General features: G+C 42.1%; 3 protein-coding genes and 1 non-coding gene across 4 annotated transcripts; 1 reads left to right on the forward strand and 3 right to left on the reverse strand.

Moving 5' to 3' along the window:
• The first annotated feature begins 332 nt into the window (after positions 1-332).
• On the forward strand, positions 333-3981 carry LOC136425106 (uncharacterized). Its single transcript, XM_066413896.1, has 4 exons — positions 333-466; positions 840-1091; positions 1589-1709; positions 2039-3981. The coding sequence occupies exons 2-4, from the start codon at positions 843-845 to the stop codon at positions 2974-2976; spliced, it is 1308 nt and encodes a 435-aa protein (XP_066269993.1). The 5' UTR covers positions 333-466; positions 840-842; the 3' UTR covers positions 2977-3981.
• LOC136425105 (solute carrier organic anion transporter family member 2A1-like) lies at positions 3917-17124 on the reverse strand. Its single transcript, XM_066413895.1, has 12 exons — positions 16939-17124; positions 14607-14778; positions 12841-13321; positions 12293-12413; positions 11274-11461; positions 10671-10835; positions 9670-9865; positions 9016-9178; positions 7876-8036; positions 6207-6271; positions 5587-5727; positions 3917-5018 (listed from the first exon to the last, which is right to left on the reverse strand). Exons 2-12 carry the CDS (start codon positions 14775-14777, stop codon positions 4807-4809), a joined length of 2064 nt encoding a protein of 687 aa, XP_066269992.1. The 5' UTR covers position 14778; positions 16939-17124; the 3' UTR covers positions 3917-4806.
• On the reverse strand, positions 6737-6808 carry Trnam-cau (transfer RNA methionine (anticodon CAU)). Its single transcript has one exon. It is a non-coding gene; the product is annotated as a tRNA-Met (tRNA).
• Positions 17125-18922: 1798 nt separating the features above from the next.
• On the reverse strand, positions 18923-19840 carry LOC136425108 (uncharacterized). Its single transcript, XM_066413899.1, has 2 exons — positions 19656-19840; positions 18923-19298 (listed from the first exon to the last, which is right to left on the reverse strand). The coding sequence occupies exons 1-2, from the start codon at positions 19735-19737 to the stop codon at positions 18982-18984; spliced, it is 399 nt and encodes a 132-aa protein (XP_066269996.1). The 5' UTR covers positions 19738-19840; the 3' UTR covers positions 18923-18981.
• Between the last annotated feature and the right edge of the window lie 27 nt (positions 19841-19867).

Raw genomic sequence — 19867 nt, forward strand, 5'->3', positions numbered from 1 at the left:
CGTTCATACTGTTGACTCTATTTGGCCAATTTAAACTATTTTTCCAGTGACCCGCAGAGGCTGGTAGAGTCTATGCCCAAACCTGCTAAACAAGTTCCGTTGCCGACGACATTAATGGTACGTCCTGGAAGGGGGAGCCGCAAACGATTCTGGGGATAGCTGTAAAAACGTGGAGAAAAAACACACCAAGGTTATGGTTTAGACATTTTAAAGATTCTTGTCAGGTGCATTTCTAAGAGAAAATAAAGATAATGTATCTCACTACCCGTCAATGAACGCAAACATACCCCCCCCCCCCCCCCAACAGTGTTTCTTGGTCCAGCCCATGGCAAGACAATTTCGCGACAATTGAAACCACAGGAGAGTCGGGAGGTGAAGCCAGGGCCGTTCCATACTCTACAGTCGAGGTGACATCGCCTTCGCTTCCGCATCGCAGCTTGTTGCATCTGATTCACCAAAAATACCGGTAAGTTTTCCAAGTGTCTTAAATGACAATAAATGTTTGTAAAGAGACAAGATCCAATACTAAGAAATAAAAATTAGTTGGTAAAACATCATTGTGCCCAGATACGATATAAACGTACAGACAGCTGTGTAATGTTGGAAGCTCTGGTCACCGGCATTGTTTATAAGATAATTGAAAATAATGAAAACCGCAAACTACAGAAGAAGATCAGGCAGAAATGACCATTACTAGGTCACCCAGAAACAGGCACAGCCGAAACAGTGACAGAATGGTTACTCATGTTCGCATAGCCTCAAAATCGCTGGGAAGATGAAACAGATTAGTTATTCAAGACAACGTATTTAAGCAACTGAATGTTTTCCGTCATTATCAGAAAATGGCCTTCTTGAGAGCAGTGAAAATGAAAGACCGCACCCTTGACCTTGAGGAGGAGGCAGATGACGTCAATCACTGGGACGACTTCGAGGCTATCGGCGACGACGAGTCATTGGATGACGTCATCGGCTTCATGAAGGATCGTGGGCACGAGTTTTCTCCCTACACCGTGGACTGGGCACGAGAGACTGTCCTCTTTGTGCGCACACAAGAAGGCGTGGATCTCAAGGAGCATTTCTACCTACAGCTGGTAAGAATTATAATATCTAGGGATATTGAATTCTCAGGGAAATCTTAAGGATCCTTAAGGTTTTAGCATATTGTGTATATTTAATAGTATGCATGGTACTATAGGCAAAACGTTTAAGAGTAAGATAGCTATCGGGCTGAAACATTAGCAGGCGATCGTGAGTGGTGATGATGATGATGATGATGATGATGATGATGATGATGATGATGATGATGATGATGGCGATGATGGCGATGATGAACATGTCAAAGCTCTTTTGATTGCCTGCTTCTCCATATTGTAACTTTTAAGACTATCCAGCTTACTTACTTATTATTTACTGCCCTTTATGCCTCCTGGTCCTCCAGGTTGGGGGTCGGGCTCAGGGTTGACAACCCAGTCCCATAAAGAATACGTTGTCACGGAAACAGTCAATCCAGCGGTTTACCTGATTCATAATTCCAAGCGCCAATGAAATACATTTATCAAACATCGTTGTCATTTGTCTTCCTGTTAAGGCACAACGTACGTACGTACAAGAAATGCTGTCCATCCCGTTCTCACAACTCCAAGGCGTGGCTGACGCAATAACTGACGAGAAAGTCGCCAATGTGCAAAATATCTTCGTGTACATTACAGGTACGTTATGACATTTATGCATTGAGTTAAAAGAAACAAAACAAAACAAAAGCTAACAAAAATTACAGGTTTGAAGAATGCAAAAACTATATGGTTTTCACCGGAGCCATGGTCGCCACATGTTGAAATTTTGACGTCATGCAGGCGCCATCTTGTTTCCGTTTCCGGTTGTAACGCCATGTCTTCGCACAACAAAAGCTAAACAGATTTCTTCTAATTTGTATTGTAGCATGTGTTCTTAATGTTAATCAATCATTTAAGACCAATTATGTTTTAAAAAATCATTCCGATGTGCTTGACAAACTTATTTTGTAACCATCACCCTCTAGCACGATGTGGCTCCACCCTTGTCGTGAAGGCAACAAACGTCCTACCATCTGCGATGGCGGTTGATTGTCCGGATGTTTATTCTGTCATCGCCATGGCTTATGACAAGGTGCAGAAAGGGGAAACCCCTGATGACACCGACAAGATTCCAAACGTTCTACTAGACCGCGAGAGCACGGTCACCTTCTTGAAGAACATCAGCACTCTTCACAACTACTACTTTTACAGCAATGATGAAAAACGACGATCGACCATCATGTATAAGTTTAAATCACACATGATAACCTTTGCCAAGGTCATAGCTGAGGCCCATCCAGAGGCCAAAACGCTCTTCATGTACCGAAACGGCCTGAAAATGGTCGAATCGTCCATTCGACTAAGTTATGGGGGATGCAAAAAGGACTACGACACATGGGTTAAGGCCATGAAAACCACGAAAAGGAAAAGAAGAGAGTATTACGAAGAAAATCTTGACCTGATGCCGGAGTTCTATTTCATTTTTGGGGACGACCTAAAATTGAAGACACCATGTCACGATGCCCATCAGGTGTACTACTACATGACCTTTTGGCAAGGGGTCATGCAGATAGCTCTTAACCTCCACAGAGAGGACCCGAAGAACTTCTTCCATGCTGTCATCAACTACCGAGCACTTGTCGACCGCAAGGAGGAGGCTTTTCTTGAGATGATGGAGAAGCTTGGCGTTACCTTAGACCTGGATGACAAGGAGAACAGGGAGGCCCTTGCAAAAGTCTTCCGCAAGGATAGCCAGAGTGGCACGGTGATCACAAGTCACAAGAAGGAAGAGAAAGAGAACTGGAAGCCTCACGCGGACGCCTGGTTCGGAGATTGGGAGCGCGGCATCTTCGACAACATCTGCAAACGGACCAAGATGGAAATAAACGACCCTGCATTCGTCTTCCCTGATACGATCTTCTGAGAACAGGGAGAAATACGCTATTCCAACCCTACCAATACCCATACATTGAACTTCGGAATACAAAAAGCTTTATTCAAATTTAGAATTTGGTTTATACTTCCTCGTAGGTAGTGTTACGGCTTTCAATTATTAGCATTTAAAGATATTAGAAAACGATCATACGTCCATACTAGATAAAGTACTTTCAGGGGAAGATAGTGATAAAGATGTTAGATAGTGTCTTTCATAGGTCTCTTTGAGGTAGAAATTAGCTGAATTGGATGGCGATACACTCATTTCATGTGTGTAAAATCATATCTACAGCAATACTATAGCGAGAATCAGGGTTTACTAAATGGAGTACAGTCGTACATACCGTGTGACTATTGTTAGAATCATATATATTACTAAGTGACCTTTGACCTGCAACTTTGTAAGAGTTGGTCAATATTTCGGCTTTCATTGTTGTGGTTGTTGTGGTTGTTATCTGTAGCAAAAATTTGAAAAGGCCAAAATTACTCAGTTCAATCTGTTTCGTATATTATATGATTAGAACATAACTGCTTCGAATGGGTGTAACTAAAATGCTGTCCTTTAGAATATCAATACACAACGCTATCATTTGGGTCATCAGGAATTTGACCTCGTGACCTTGAGAGGTTGACCTTTTCAGCGATTTGTGTTTCATTTTCGGTTTCCGGAATCGGAATGAATATTAGACTACTTTTGCGCATGTATTTGAGGAACGAAAAGTCCTCAGAAGATGCAACAGAAACCAACGGTCCAAGATATTCATCAAAACCAACGTGAAGTTGAGGTTCGTATGCAACTTTAAGTTATTTGCTAAGTTTTCGAGAAGAATGATGATGGGAGGGGGGCAATAGGTCGCTATCGCCCGCCGCCAGTGTATTGCAGTAACTGTATACAGATCATGGTTATATTTACCTCTGAAAATTAAATCAACAGGGTTAAGAACTTTTAATTCAAAAGCAACAGGGTAAACAAATAAAGCATATGTTCTTTTCCTATCGGCGTCTGTGTGAAATCCTTAACTAATAGTTGTCTATTTCACAAGTTTTAATTAACGATGGCCTACATTCCAACGTTAGGCAAACCTTCCCTACGCCGCGAATAAAATGTTTTCTCTCTCTTTGATCCAAGGCCTCTAGCTTTCTTCACACGTAGTGTACATTTACATAATATAGTCTTTTGATAACAGTTTTACATTTACATTAGATATAAATCATTCCTCATGGTCAATTAGAATATATAATTAATATTCATGTGTATCTAACAAATTATGCAGCTGATGCATCGTTAAAGATACGGCTACCACATCCTTGATTTCAGCTTATTTTGTACACAGACCGATATTTTTCGTAATCCCCTGGTGGAACGGACTCCCAGAAGAAGTAATCAATGCTCCCTCAGTGAGTGCCTTCAAAGCCAGATTCGACAGGTACATGGAATGTCATCCTGTTAAGTACAACCGCAGAGCTTTGGAACATCCACATAAACCCACCATGACAGTTGAGTGAAAAAGAATTCAACAATGAAGAGCGGTTTAAACTGGAACAGTCCTACCTGACCTAAAATTCTACTCTACTCTACTCTACTCATCATGCCCAACTCCTGTATCTGTCTATATAGATCAATCATACACTACTCTATGCGTTTCAAAAGAGGATTATAACGTTACCTAAATAAAATTGTTACTTTATCAGCTTCATATGCAAATTAGTCTTTAAGACTTGTTTTGTTGTTGCCTTACATTGTACATTGTACCATGTACAATAGTTGTGCAATCACGTACATCTGATATTATATACATCATTTTCACACGAAAGGGATCTAAAGAGAGGTCTCCTGTGCCTCCACGAATTCCCTATAACTGAAATCTGGCGGTAACGTCACAACGTTCAGGGAAGCCATTGACGCCGCGGCGATGTCGGGCTCACCCACGATGCCGTCGTCGCCGTAGTCCGACAGAGTCCCCCGCCTCTTCCCGCGGTGCGCGAAGAACAGAGATGTCACGAGGAAGATGATGGACAGGCATTTGATACCTAGGAAGAATCGTCGTACAGATAGATGAATTTACGTTTACCAAATTAGTGACTAAGTACGTTGTATTCCAAAAAAAACGTTGAAATACCTATGTTGTGATGTGGAGCAATTTTCGGGTTCCGATTCTGAATCAAGCTTATGCTTTTTTTGCACTTTCGGATGTGACCCCTACGTGGCCCCGTGGGACACCCTGCGGCTGCCTGGCTGTTTTGGGGCCCGGCCGGGGCCCCAAATCATTTTAACCTGCACTTAAAATCAACGCGGGACCCGGTAACAAATAGACGCAGTTTTCATGGATTGTTTAAGAATCAGGATCATCAGGATCAATATCATATCATAGTTGTCTACTAGTATTTCTATCCTCATTAGACAGCTTTAAACAATGCATGCAGTTAGATATGCGAAGGTTAGACGTGACAGGTCGTTAGGCGTAATATAACCAGCTGCTCCTGCGCCGCGTGAGTGCGAAGCTGGTGTGTTACGCCAAATGGCGGTTATACCGGCTGTATAGATACAGATACATATACATACTTTTTACGTGACATAAAATAAGAGACAAGTCATCACCTGTCACCATCCCAATAAAGATATTCCGGAAGCTGGCGGTATCATATACCCAGCATGCACCACGGCTTCCGCAAATGTACTGCCACAACAGGCAGGCGTTGTCAATGGCGACGCCAAAGTAGATGGGAGCTGGGATAGCGGCTGTGGGAGACACATCAAACATTAGCATATGTCAGGGCAGGTCCGATAGAGGTTGCGATCGACCAGAATCACCGCTTCTACCGGTAGAGATCGATACTGATCGGAGTCTCGAGCTCTGTTGACAAAGACCCAGATCAGGATGCTAGGAATGTTGTTGCTGTTGTTGTTGTTCTTCGGTTATGAATGGTCAATCAAAAGACATGAATCGAAGTTGAATCGCTTTGACTGTCTTTTTAAGTCATATCTTTAAATCAACAGACGGATCTCTGTTCTGCATGATTGCAATGTCTTCCCTGGCAACATACTACTGCGACGTGGAGAAAAATTTATCCTTAACCCTTTAACGTAAAATGAAAGTGTATGGAATTGACAGAATCATTATTTGTGTATCTGAATTTGTAATTTTGCTTTTCAACCTCTTTGTTATAACTAAAACACCTTTGCCACGAGTTGGAGATAATATTTGGCTTGAAACTCACAGAGAAGTTCAATGAACAGATTTTGCAGCCCGATCGCATACGTCTTGTCTGCTTTCCTCACAGACCTGAAGAAAGGACATAAATTCACTTCAATTTGTTTTCCGACGATCTCCTTTTTGTTAACATTTGGAACATTTTTTTGAGATTCATTTATTGGTTCAGCAATAAACATGTTGTTACATGACAGGGTTGCCCAACTAGCGGATGGCTATTTCTAACCCTGGGAAAGATACATTCAATATGTTACACACACAGTCAATAGGATAATTGGTTAAATGTTTGGAAAATTTTGTCAACAAACGCCCAACGGAGCATATTCGTCCAATGCTGACACAACACCAAACTGAATATCGAGCGAATGACAACATGTTTATAACTATTAAGAACGAAACAGCCATAGTAGAATGCACAATCGTTTCAATTCTAGCATCCTTTCACAACAGAAGCGTCAAATGTCTAAGGTAAAAAAGATAAAGAACCTCTAGATCCCGTGTCATCAGCTTATCCAACCACTCGGCCACGTAAAAACGTAGCAGCGGGTGGTTTCGATCCACCGACCTCTGGGTTATGGGCCCAGCACGCTTCCGCTGCGCCACGCTGCTATTTGTAATGCTGCTAGTGCAATTTGTACATAAGGCCATGTTGATTTGATTATATGACATCCGCGCGCTCATCAATTTTCGTCCGTTTCCCCCCAAAAAGAAGGTCTCAACCATACTGTAAATCGTACAAAGCAGCTGCAAAATGATCAGATATATGCAGTAAATTGCAAAAAAAAGATTGGAAAACGAAACTAACGTCGTAGAATACCAAAATCAATTCTAAAGTCAAAGAAGAAGATGTGAAGAAATAAAAATGAAGAATCTTTTATTTGCTATACCATACTCTGTGTGCTTAGTCATTTGTCCAACCTTCCTGACCACGTAGATTTCATAATGAAGGCAAATTTTGTTTCCCATTTTTTCACTTCGGTTTTTGACAGACAAGGACGACGTGGCACTGCACTCAGGTTTGTACAACTTGTATCAACAGTACAGATAACAACATAATGTTTATACACCTGGGCGAAGTGAGGAAAGTCGTGTTAAGTGTCTTTCCCAAGGGCACAACATCGGCGTCAGGGGGATTCGAATTCGGGACCTCTTGGTTCTGAGTCGAACACCCTGCCGTTACGCCACACGAACCCACCAGAGGATGTCATATATGTTATCAAATGAACATGGCCTAAATACCAAATACAAGGGGTGGATACCGGTTCGCTGGACCTGATTCGGACCTTTATAACATCCAGGAACCGAGTCCAAAAAACCTTAAAGCCAAGACCTGAGTCCAAAAAACCTGAACAAAGCACAAATATATTTTTCTATTTTGTTTGATTAAGAGTGTTTTGAGTCTCCCCTCTGACAAAAAAGGCATTTAAAATAAGTGCAACATTCAAATATCAAACACTGGTTTATCTTAAAAGTCTTCTCACCAAGAAACTTTTATAGTCGTGCGTGTCAGTATTAATTCTCTATGCTATGATTGGTCTAATAAAACAAAACATCAACTGGACAGGATCAGGTCCAGGTTCAGGACCGGACCTGAACCTAAATCTCTGCACCTAAACTTGGACTTGGACCTTATTAAGCTGAACCGGTATCCACCCCTACCAAATACTATAACTCACCTCAGTACGATGATAACTCCTGGAGTGTGGCCCATTCCGGTCAGGAGAGCTATAAAAGCCGTGAGCACCACAAAATGGATGGACTTGGCTGAACAGGCAGACAAACACTGTCCTGGCATGGCGACTACGTCAAGAGGTATGCAGCTGCATCCGCTGAAGTTCTAGCAAATACAGAGAACAGATCACTTAGAAACACCAATAAGAATGAGTAATGATCATCATAAACCGATAAGAAGTATTTTTATGGACAAACATGACCGAATATCAGAGATCAAAGAGCTTTAATGCTCTTTATATTTTTTCTGTGTGAAAGCACGAAAATCGGTATGACAAATGGTGGTTAATGCCGGTAAAGTCTGGTAATGTTTGCAAAAAGTAGATATTACCAGACTTGCCCGGCAGTTCCTGAATTGGGAAATTCCGACTTTTGTGCATGCAGTGACATATATTGTATTTCCAATCTCGGACGCCATCTTAAATCTATTCACGCGAGAGCACAGTCTGACGAAATTGTGCGAATGGTTGCACGAAAACGAGACTCGATCAGACTGCCAGTCATTACGTCCCCAATGCAGAGTAGCAACTAATCATCTTTTGTTGTCAATGTTGCTTCAGGGAGAATTTCCTAAAATAGTTACTAAAAAAACTACAAGTGGAGCAACTTAGTAGGCTAAGGTCTACCATTCACAGGCCCCTATACTTCCTATTGTAAACATATACGAAACCGGCTGTCAAAAGTCACCTACCTGAAGTTTAGATCATGGAAAACTCACATTGACAGCGTAGTCTGACCTCTTAAGTGTTGATCTAATGAGTTTCGCCGATTTTTCACCGGCGCAAAGTGGTTAAATTCTATCAAAACATTGCGAGATGACCTTTGACCTCCCTACACAGGAACTGAAAACATCCAAACTACACCTATTTCAAAGTGTGCCGGACTCTCCAAACATGGCTGATAAAATAGCCACAGCCCTTACCTGTCACTTACAGCTCAAAAACGCCAACATTTCCAACAAAGAGGCCTCCTACAGCTACTTTTAACAAGCATATACAAGGCTATTTCTATGAAACTAAAATGGACCTTTTGCGCATGACTGTAATCGTGACCTTTGGCCAGTACTTATTGAATCTTCTCCCTACCCCAGGCCCGTATGTCTCCTGGCATCCCGCCATGCACGGCGAGAAGTACGTCCTCCAGTCCGCACCACAGACGGGGCTGAAGGACGTCTCTGAGCATGCGCAGTGGGCGTTGCAAGAAGAGTTGAGGGTGAGGATGGCGTCATTCGTAGTGTCATTCGAGAAACTGAAAACAGAGATAACAAGAGTCGGTAAAGATTAGCTGAATGTAATTTTTTACGTTAACACACCTAAAGTATTATTAACAAGACTTACTTTTCGTCCAACACTATAAGAGAAATTGGGACTTACCCCAAATTTTCGGTTGACTCCATCAACCCTGTTCACGGAATGAACCCGGCTACTGCAACGTGACGTCAGCGACACGTGATCGCAGTAGCGGGTCATACACTGTACGTGCCAGATAACTTGTGTCGTCCCCCGTCTCTGTTCAAGGTAGGTATGTGGGCTCTTATGTAGATTGCAATTGGGTTGATGGAGTCAACCGAAAATTTGGGGTAAGTCCCAATTTCTCTTATAGTGTTGGACGAAAAGTTTAGTCTTGTTAATAATGAACTCTACCAACACAGATGAACTTTCATGCTACACCTAAAGTATTATGAATAATTTCATAACGTTGTCATGGTCTCGTCTTGCTGTAGCGTTAGTTCTACCCACCTCCAGTAAGGAACCGTCACTCCTGACATCTGTAGACTGTCGCACCCGAAGGCGTAGAGGGAAGAGTACAGGATCAGGGCCATGATCTCAACCGTCACGAAAAACTTGATGCAGCCAAGTGTTGTCCATTTAAATCTCTTCACCAGGTATCCACCTAGGAGCAGTCCAAAGGCCGTTCCTGCCACGGCCCCCGCACCTGCACCAGGTACAAAAAAATCTTAAGTTTTGTTGTTTGTTTGTTTGTTTGTTGTTGTTTCTTTACTGATTTGAGTTTATTAGGATCCTCAATTAGCTTAACAGCTACTCTTCCTAAAACTACATGACACACATGAATACCACAGAATTTACATATGTACATAAATGATAAAAGAAGCATAAGGCTGTATATATACAATTATACAAAGTTGACAATACTGAACTACTTTACACTTTCAAACCATTCCAGGTGCTGGACATTCTACACAAGAAACGCTTTTTCTGAGCATTTGCTTGCTTGTTTGTTTGCTTGCTTGCTTGTTTGTGTCTTTGTTTCTTTGTTTGATGGTTTGTTTGCTTGCTTGCTTACTTGCTCGCTTGTTTGCTTGTTTGTTTTCAACGTAACGTTACACACTGCAAAAATTATGGAGAAAAAACGTTGCGTGCGAAAGAAGCTGCACTTTGTGTGAAACACGTACTCGCGACAGTCATATGAATTTCACATTTTCTGTCGTAGATATGTTGTACGACGAATGGGAAGGAGGCTAATAAGTCCAAATAAGCGCAAACAGTCATAATCACTGCAAGTCCAGCTAATATTATAGATGACCCTGTATAAGGGCAAATACTTTGACCAACCTTTCGTTGCAACAATATCTACTACAATGGTCTAGAATTAACAAGGTTTCGCCACAATGAATTCCCTAGGGAATGTGTTCGTGGAATTCCTAGAATATTTCCAAATAGATCTCAGTGCTATACTAACGACGCCGCCCCTGAGGCGTCGCCAAAAAACAATATCTTACCTACTAAAAAGTTGGCCTGTGAGGCTGTCAGACTATACTGTACTTCCATGAACTTGGCCTGGAAGGAGGCGAGTCCATGCGTGGAGCTGAGCTCGCACACCACACAGAACACCACGCCCATGTACACACCGTTCAGAAGTAGGCGCTTCAGGGCAGCTGGAATACCTGAGAAAATGTCGGGGGGAAAAGTCAGGATGGTTTTGAGTTCCTTAGATTTACTTGTTTTATTTCAAGTTGTTGGCTGTCTACACTTTCAGTAGCGGAACAGAACTATACATTTGTGAAACAAGATTCTGTAATTTGGTAAAATATTACATATTAAATATGTACTTCGGCCAGCTTTACACTTGTTCTTTTAACTGTAGTAGCACACATCGTAGCTAGCCTACTTCTCCTGTAGACACTGTTTTAAGAGTGTTAAGAGAAATAAAGTGAAGGCGACTATCGATGTCAGGTGTCTTGCTATGTTTCCTGTAAGTGAGTGTAAAGCGGACGCAAAGCTGCAGCCTACGAGAGAAGTAGACTACGGTGTCTCGTACGACAATTTCGAAAACAAGTGTAAAGTGGGCCTTAGCCATTTATTCCCTGCGTGTGTGACCGTACCTCTGATTATTTCTTTCGTTGACAGCTTCTGCTTCGGTTTCCGTGGCGGTTGCTCTACTGCCTTCTTGGATTTCTTGCCCCGATGTTTCATCTCGTTCGGCATCATGAAGAAGGGGATGCTGACCAGGAAGAAGGCGGCGGAACAGACCAGGAACCCCGCCCACCACGCTCCGACCCACCGGGGATCCCTTCGAAGAAATGTTTGTAACAACTCATGATCGAGAACTGTGAAGCTCTCTTTTTTCATTAGCAATCTTGAAGAGTTTTATGAAAATGAAACGATTCCTTTATTGCTTGGTTACTGTTAGGTTAACACACTATCTTCAATAGATTAAGATGTTTCAGGAACATTACATTCAGTAAATCAGTAGCTATGCAGTAGATAGGATTAATATAGACACTTTATTAATGACAGTAACATTACAGGATATTTGGAGTTTCTTTTTACACAACCAGGAATCTCACCTGCTGACGTTTTGGTGTCTGTCAGACACCTTCTTCAGAGCTTGTGACTAGAGTACTGTTTCTCGCCGCTATAAGTAGCCGATGTAGGTGGTGCTTTTGCGGCGAGAACGCAATCCCAAACGTTGCTGAGCTTGTAATGTTACTTGAATTTCGGAAGTAACATTAAAGTAGTTATAGTATTGACTGCATGCACTACTGTAATGCCCCAGTAACACAACTGCCAGTAGCGAAATAGTACTTTACAGCAGCACTACAGTACTGAATGTTTGCCAAGGGCTGTGCTTACCTGGGAGTTATAGTCACTGTAGTGATATCGACTGATCCAGTATCCACGTACATGTTCAGTACTAAATGCTTCAGTACTAAATGCTTCAGTACTAAATGCTTCAGTACTAAATGCTTCAGTACTAAATGCTTCAGTACTAAATGTTTGCTAAGGGCTGTGCTTACCTGGGTGTTATAGTCACTGTAGAGACATCGACGGATCCAGTATCCACGTACATGTTCAGTGCTAAATGCTTCAGTACTAAATGTTTTCCAAGGGCTGTTCTTACCTGGGTGTTATAGTCACTGTAGAGACGTCGACTGATCCAGTATCCACGTACATGTTCAGGAACACGCCGCTAATGAAGAACCCCGCGACAGGTGCGATCACCAACATGCAGATGCTGATCCCTGCAGAGAGGAAAGAAAATTCCGGTAGATGTTGTATAATATGCGGCTTGATTTTAACCAATCTTATAAACTATGTCTACTTTTGTATAACCTTGTCGTACGCGTAAATGCCAGTAGGGGGCGGTCGTGACCCTCCGTACCTTCCAGTTTGGTAAGCTATTAACAGGTGAGTGGGCTGTACTAAGTACATGGGGGTGTTTGTTAAATCAAACTTGGCCGAAATGTCTTCTTTTTTTTCCAGCGAGCGCATCAGGCGCGCATGTCTTGTGTTCTTCAAGTACGTACAGATACTCTGGTTCGTCACTTAGCGCCGTCAAGTACTATTATAAGACATGTCGCCAGGGAGCGCTTTTAGTACATTGCTCTACGGCCAACATCGATCCTCGAGGTAAAAACCACATTGATTTGAAAGTTGATATTAACTTACCGACATAAAGCGCTGTTGTCGCCGGCGGGAGGTGGTCGTCTAAGAACGGGAATCCGAGCGTGGAGGTGGCGCTTGACCCCATCTTACTGATAGTCCTGGCGATCGTGAACAAGGCGGTCATACCGCTCATAGCGGCAACCTGGTCATCTGTACAGCCATCAGACTCACTGCGCAGACTCTCGTTCCCAGCGTGGCACACGCCACTGTCGGTGACGTTACCGCCACCGCTGTCGTCATAACGGTAAGGTTCCATCAGGAAATGGGGCAAGGCCGCCATGAAAGTGGAAACGGACAGGACGACAGCGGAGATCCCGATTATTCTCGGGCGGTTGCCATGACTACCGAAGTAGGTGACGAGGAGCAGTGACGTGATCTTCCCGATTTCTCCGATGCTGAGGATCTGTCCCATCGAGGCGCTACTCATCTGGAAACGCCGCTGGATGTTTGTGACGGAGCCGGCAAATACCCCGTTATGTATGCCCTGTAATGTGACGCAGCAAGCATGGGGTTAAAGATTGAACAGCATAACACAAGTAGTCTCCAAGCAGACCTAACGGTTGCAAAGACCGTATTCAACTGGCAGACAGAATTTTTTTAGGTTGCCATACAAGCTTTCTCTGCCAGTTGGATTCGGTCTTCTAACAACCATTAGATCTGCTTGGAGATTAAACACAAGAAGATATAAATGGATCATCATTATCTCCTTGAAAAATGGAGATTTTTTCATGGAGATATTGTTTTGAGTGTGTTTGCGTGTGTGTTTGCGTGCGTGTTTGTGTGTGTGTCCGGACGCTTGTAGTCAGCATAACTGAAGAATGTCTGGATGGATTGTAAGGATATTTAGTACATGTATGTGGTTAGGTATTGGGAGAACAAAGGTCAAGGTCGATTTTGGGCCCACTGGTATGTGACACTGGAACTGCATTGGCGTTTTTGTCTGGAATTTCATACTTGTGGCATTTGGAAGTTATGTGACAGTGGACATAGTTGAATATAAATCATGCAAGTGTGGGCCTAATTTGCATAATATATATTTCATGGAGATTTGAGGTATCCAAACTCTTGTTATTATTTAGAACGTTGTTTGGTCTTTCCAAAAAATGATAAGATTCAATGTCCCCAAGCGCTTTTCTTCAGTGTAGCTGGCAAAAACACGTGTAGTTCGTGCAGCAGTCGTAATGTGGCCTATTTCATCCACTATAGATTGGAGGTTGGCAGTGAATCTGTTCTTGTACCAATGCACATTTCCGTTTATATTCTGTTTTGCTTAGCTAGGATTCTGCAGTCACAAACGAGGTACTAAAAGGACATGAGACAAAACAACAACATCCAAGCAGACTCTTCTGATCTTGTTAGATTTTAGGACATGTTTTATCCCATACCCCAATTCAGCCAGAAAAGGCTGCAATGGTATGTGTATGCACTTGTTTGCAAATAAAACCAGTCATTATTATTATTATCACGAGATAGTTATGGTAGTCGATAAGTGTACTGAATTACTATTCTCCAAGCAGAGGTTTCGGTCGAGTGTGGTAGTAGTGGCCGGGTTTTTTTACTGCCCCACTCGACCGAAACCTCTGCTTGGAGAATACTGAATTACACTAAATTACTGTATCATGAAATAGCGTTTTATGCCAGTTAACATATATAATAATTGTCCGGTTCTTGGTGGCAAATGTGAGAATGTTGGCACATCGGCAAGCAAATCCGCAGGGTGTTTTTGGCACACCTTTGGCAAACGTGTGCTATCTATAAAAACTACTCACCTCTGCAAACTTCAGCAGACAGAGAAATGCCATGAACCCCCGCACGTCTCTGATGCGCATGACCTTACACCTTCGCTGATCGTCTGCAAATTCTTTTTCCGACCTGGAGTCATGGCGGTAACCGTCTGACATCATCGGAGCATTCTCTTTGCTATCCCCGTTTAGATCCATCCTGTTTAGTATGAATGAACTATTGCTCAACAATCGCACATGGCACAAGGTATGTCATTAAATCAACAATACTACAAGGTTAATCTATCCTGCAATTCTAACTACAAAATATTATATAACAGTATATGGATTACAATAAAGCTATGTGTGGATAATTTTGTCTCGCTTTTGGAATGATGCATAAAGAAATTGACCTATGTTTGTGGGTGTAGGAGCTGGACGTGATGACAACAACACATAGAAAATATCGTCATTTATAGAAAAAGATACACCAAGATGAATTATAACTATCAAAGATATGGTCTTACACGCGACGTGTTTAAAATTCACTCTCTTTTTGTCAAGAACTAGGCTACTAGGTTCAGCTAGAGATGTTATATAAGACTTTGGCGCCAGTGAGTTTACTTGTCAACATCTTGTAGTCGATGTAAACAATGACCAATCTATGTGTAAAGAATAACCCATCTATACGGTAAATACCCATATCAGGATTTATTTTTGTAACCGCTGTCAACTTTCATACTTCTGAAGATATTAAACGTGGTAGAAAGGGCACTAGAAAGACTATGACTGTAAATTCGGACAGTATGTATTAACTTCTTAGGCGACTAAATTATTGCCATATTTTGTCCACCGTTACATGATGACATATTTAATGAATATAGATTATATCAGCGATTAACAGAGACAGCATCCTCCCATAACTTTGGACCGGGATCAGGGAATATTCTGATTACATCACGCCTGACGTCTGTTTCTACTTTGTGAATCGTGGTATCTTGCTGACTTTGGAAGTTATGGAGAATATTGTTCCATCCGATATTAGGTGAAAGGTTGTCTACATGTCAAACCCTCACACAGTTTGGTTGGCAGACAAGCCGGCCTTGTGATCCACTCAGTACCGGTGCAGGTCAGGTTTAGACAAGATAAATAGGAAAGAATAAACGTAAAGTTAGTAACATGCCATTTTGAGTCCATAGGGGCAGTTGGTTGTTATCCACTGTGTCTAGGGCACGGTATTGGATGGTGGAGCAAATTCCTATCCCTCGACCACCTTTTATAATCAATTACTCCCCCAACCGAAGTCAGGTACCCATTGTTACTCCTAGATGGAGAGAGGAAGCCGTGCTAACATCGGTGGCATGTCAGGGGATTCGAACCTGGGACCTCTAGGTTCTGGGCCAAACACCCTAACCATTACATGAACACAATGCTACTACTTATTCGACAAGATAGCTTCGCATAAACAGTGATATCCTAAATATGTCCAGTGGAACTCAGACTGTTGTCAGCGTCTTCACAGGTGAACTCATTTGTGTCCGGGGCCAACACAGCCCAGCTCCTCGGCTCCAGGGACAACATGCCCCCGAGGAAACTCAGCACATTTTACCGGTAACATTTGCTTCAGCGGCGTCTATACAGATAGTACTACTAGACGGTAAATTTACGCAAAACTTAACCTATTACCCTAGACTCCATTAGCTTGTTAATGATTGTTTATTGCCCTTTTGGCCTCCTACCTGAAGAGCCAAAGTCCACAACCATCATCATAACAACAACTTAGCATGTAACAAATTTTCCTGAAGTTTAATGTTACACCAAAGATTACTATACTATGAACGAATATAATGTTTTTGTACAATATACATCACCCAGATCTCTCTGTAAAGTTATGTCAGTATTACCGTAATGCTAAAATGCATCAACGCACAATAAATATAACGGTCTTTAAAACTTGAAGAAGGTTCCCTTCTGTGATCATTGTCATTTCTCTACTCAAGGATTAGACAAGAGTTGAAAGCAATGTCTAGTAAGGATCTTTAGCTATGGGATAAACTTACAACAGACGATATATTTAAGATAAACATATTCAAGCTGTGCACAATCTTGGTGACATGTAGAAGATTTCAACCACTAATGAGTCACACCAAGGTGACAAAAACTGAGCTCCAGCGTACGTTTGATACAATCATTTTAATATCCGGTTTATTCTACACGTTCTAGACAGTTAACCGCGACTGTAGTGATATGAAGTTGTGTTCTCAATGAAAATGAAATAAAAACATTACTAGTAGATGACTACTGCAGTCTGTATAATGTTTTAACCCGCTCGTGCTGAACTTAAACATACCTAAACGTACTTACATCAAACGGTATGTACCTGCTAGGTATTCGATGAGACGACAAGGTCAGTATGTCAACGTTCTTCTCAATTTGAAAATCCACACAGACAAAACGGAGATCTGGACGAAGGAAAGTTGAGGACACGAATACAGCGCTACCTTTCCTGACACAGACTTGGACTTCAGAAAAAGAAAACTTACGATCGTTGACACCAGCGATACCACTGTAACGCATATACGCATGCGCGCGGAAAGGTTGTTTACGATTTGAGGGTAAGCGTCACCTGTGTAGACTTCAAGTACCTTGCTCTTGACCGGATGTTATGAACAACATGTTATCTAAATTGTCCTCACGTCTAGCACAACATATGTACCATAACGCTTTATAAACTTACCTCAAAAGGCACCCGCATACACATGTTTGGAAAATAGTTCTTTTAACAGGAGTGGTGGATGTTTATAAATATGATTATAAACATATGCTATGTTATATATATTATAAATATGATGCTGTGGTTTTTTCAATCTTGTCAATAACTTCGAGTTAGAATTCTTTTATTTCCCTAAAAAATCCTTAGTTCTTGTAACTTTTCAATAGACACTTGTTTTAATGGTTTGTTCCCTGCTTTTCCCTTTCCTGGTATCTCTGTGTCGAAGTATGTCCTCAAATGACCTCACCTTTTCATTGAAGCCATATGTACAGTAGAGTTTCTCATTAATCGTTAAATGGAATTCTGTTGTTCAGCCTTGTGACCTCGGGAGGTTGATAACATTGTTTACTATCTGATACACGGTTACTCTGAAACAGGTTGTTACCCTTTAGGTCGAGTCATATCCTGTAAGACGAAAGATATTGCCAACAAACTTTGCGCGGCAACTAGTAAGGTGTGTAGCCCAGTGATGAGTGACTGTGCATCTGGACCAAGATGTTGGGAGTTCGAATCCCGGCAGTGTCGCTCACCTAACATTCACACTACTGGAAAGAGTCGTAGTCCTCAGGACGGGACGAAAAGCCGTGGTCCATCATGAGTTCATTGTACTTGTCGGAAAGAACTATGTGAATTTCATTTATAGCGGACCTGGAAATATTGTACATAGCGTCTGTCTTCTCTGTCACAACCAGTGAAAGAGTAGCTCAACTGTTAATTCGAGATCACTTTAACGTAGCTTTGTACAACGTATGCGATTCATGCTTTATTCGTCCGATGTACAAGAGGCAGTTGACATTTGTCGATTGGTGCATGTTTCGTATTTTGGTCCACCAGTTAGTGAACAGTAGTAAAATAGCTTACACGATAGGTTTCTAGTGCCTTTCTATATCCAATTCTATACGTACTAACTGCAATTACCATTTCTCCCCCCCCTGTGAATAAAACGTACTGACTGCAATTACCATCTCCCCCCCCCCCCGTGAATAAAGAAAAATGAAGGAAAATTGATGACACTAGCTGTAACTGTAGGTATAGAAGTTTTCTAATTTGTGCAGATTCAATTTTATTCAAGATTGGCACTATCGTCACTACGCCACCAGGTAATATAAGGTTATGACCAAAATTTCTTAACGGTATATTTTTATGAAACTACATTTGGGCGGCCGCGGAGCAATTAACTACACAACAATTTATGTTCTACACCCTGGTATATGTAATATGATAGGGATAAGGCTATATCTGTGTCGTTACATGGATCGCTGCATGTTTGTAGGTGACGCGACCTTTAGCCACTTTTTCTCTCAATGATGTATCCCGGAATATGTCATTCAATCATGTGCCGCTGCATGTTTTCGAATGAGGCAAAATCTTGAATGTAGCTGTATTCTTCAATGGGCTATATACCATCGTGTGCCACGGAATATATTGCCACAGCCGCTGACTGCATTATCTTTATACTCCTTTTAGGCTCTCATTTGCTATTAGAGTGTACTTGCCGAGTCCCGGATCCTTTGGTTTTCCTTTTTCTACTGGAACACTCTGATTCCGTTATACTTACACCCGAGTGGTGACTGTGAAGAAAACACCAAAACAGGCATGAGCCCCTGAGGCGTCGCCAATAAGATGGCCATCTCGGCAGTAGAGCCGTGACTACATATACCAGGACTTAGCCATAGTCCAGTAATGTCTGACCCGTCCGCTAGGGAGCGCAACTGATGACCTTCCGACGATACTATAACCTTCCATGGCCTGAGAAATGACCTGGAGCACACGGGTCGGGTCAAAGGTCAAACGCCAGAGGTCAACGGGCACGGGTTCAGCGTCGATCTTGGTGGTGAGGGTCAGGAAATAGTGACCCTCAGTCTTGTAGCTGACCCCTGGGATAGGAAACTTGATCTGGGACTCCAGGAGTGGCTTGAGGTTGGGCGGGATGCCCGTGCTGCAGTATATGGTAAACACACCCTCAGCTGCGCAGAAAAAAAGGCGGGAAAAGCAAGTCAGTTTTGAAAGTGCTACACCTACTTCGTCTACTGCCAGACATATTACACTATAATCAATCATACAACCTCCTACATTTGTACAACTACCGACAAGCGAGAGGAAATCGAAAGTACTAGAGTATACTTGATGTTTATATGCGCATGCATATGTATATGGTTGCTAACATGTGACCTGTGCTTAGCCCAGTGGGGCAACAATGTACAATAAAGGTCTTCATTCATTCATTCTTTCATTATAACAACGCTGTATACATTATTAACATACATGATAAACTGGCACGGAACAACATTGTTCTAAAGCTTTGTCATAACGTGTTTTTTTACCGTTCGCAGTGTTTTCTGGGCTGTCAAACACGATCTCCACGAACGTTTGAAATTTCGGTTTATTGTTGTTGACGGTTGCCATGGTGACGACTCACTCTTCCAGCCGCTACAGACGACACCTGCAATGGAGATCGCCACAATATCGACCAATCAATGTACAGATAGCGATTCAATGCAATACAGTATTGTCACCGCGAACCATAACAAGGACA

The sequence above is a fragment of the Branchiostoma lanceolatum genome, chromosome 19 (genome assembly GCF_035083965.1).
Source record: "Branchiostoma lanceolatum isolate klBraLanc5 chromosome 19, klBraLanc5.hap2, whole genome shotgun sequence".
NCBI lineage: Eukaryota > Metazoa > Chordata > Leptocardii > Amphioxiformes > Branchiostomatidae > Branchiostoma > Branchiostoma lanceolatum.

What these genes read in the sequence shown, in the direction of transcription:
- LOC136425108 (XM_066413899.1), bottom strand. Translation starts at nt 19,737, where the DNA reads ATGGCAACCGTCAACAACAATAAACCGAAATTTCAAACGTTCGTGGAG. An exon ending in CCCAGAAAACACTGCGAACG is followed by an intron (nt 19,299 to 19,655) that starts GTAAAAAAACAC and finishes TTTTCTGCGCAG; the next exon opens with CTGAGGGTGTGTTTACCATA.
- LOC136425106 (XM_066413896.1), top strand. Translation starts at nt 843, where the DNA reads ATGGCCTTCTTGAGAGCAGTGAAAATGAAAGACCGCACCCTTGACCTT. An exon ending in AGCATTTCTACCTACAGCTG is followed by an intron (nt 1,092 to 1,588) that starts GTAAGAATTATA and finishes CTTCCTGTTAAG; the next exon opens with GCACAACGTACGTACGTACA. An exon ending in TATCTTCGTGTACATTACAG is followed by an intron (nt 1,710 to 2,038) that starts GTACGTTATGAC and finishes ATCACCCTCTAG; the next exon opens with CACGATGTGGCTCCACCCTT.
- LOC136425105 (XM_066413895.1), bottom strand. Translation starts at nt 14,777, where the DNA reads ATGGATCTAAACGGGGATAGCAAAGAGAATGCTCCGATGATGTCAGAC. An exon ending in AACGAAAGAAATAATCAGAG is followed by an intron (nt 10,836 to 11,273) that starts GTACGGTCACAC and finishes ACATTTTCTCAG; the next exon opens with GTATTCCAGCTGCCCTGAAG. An exon ending in TCTGTTCATTGAACTTCTCT is followed by an intron (nt 5,728 to 6,206) that starts GTGAGTTTCAAG and finishes TGTCTCCCACAG; the next exon opens with CCGCTATCCCAGCTCCCATC.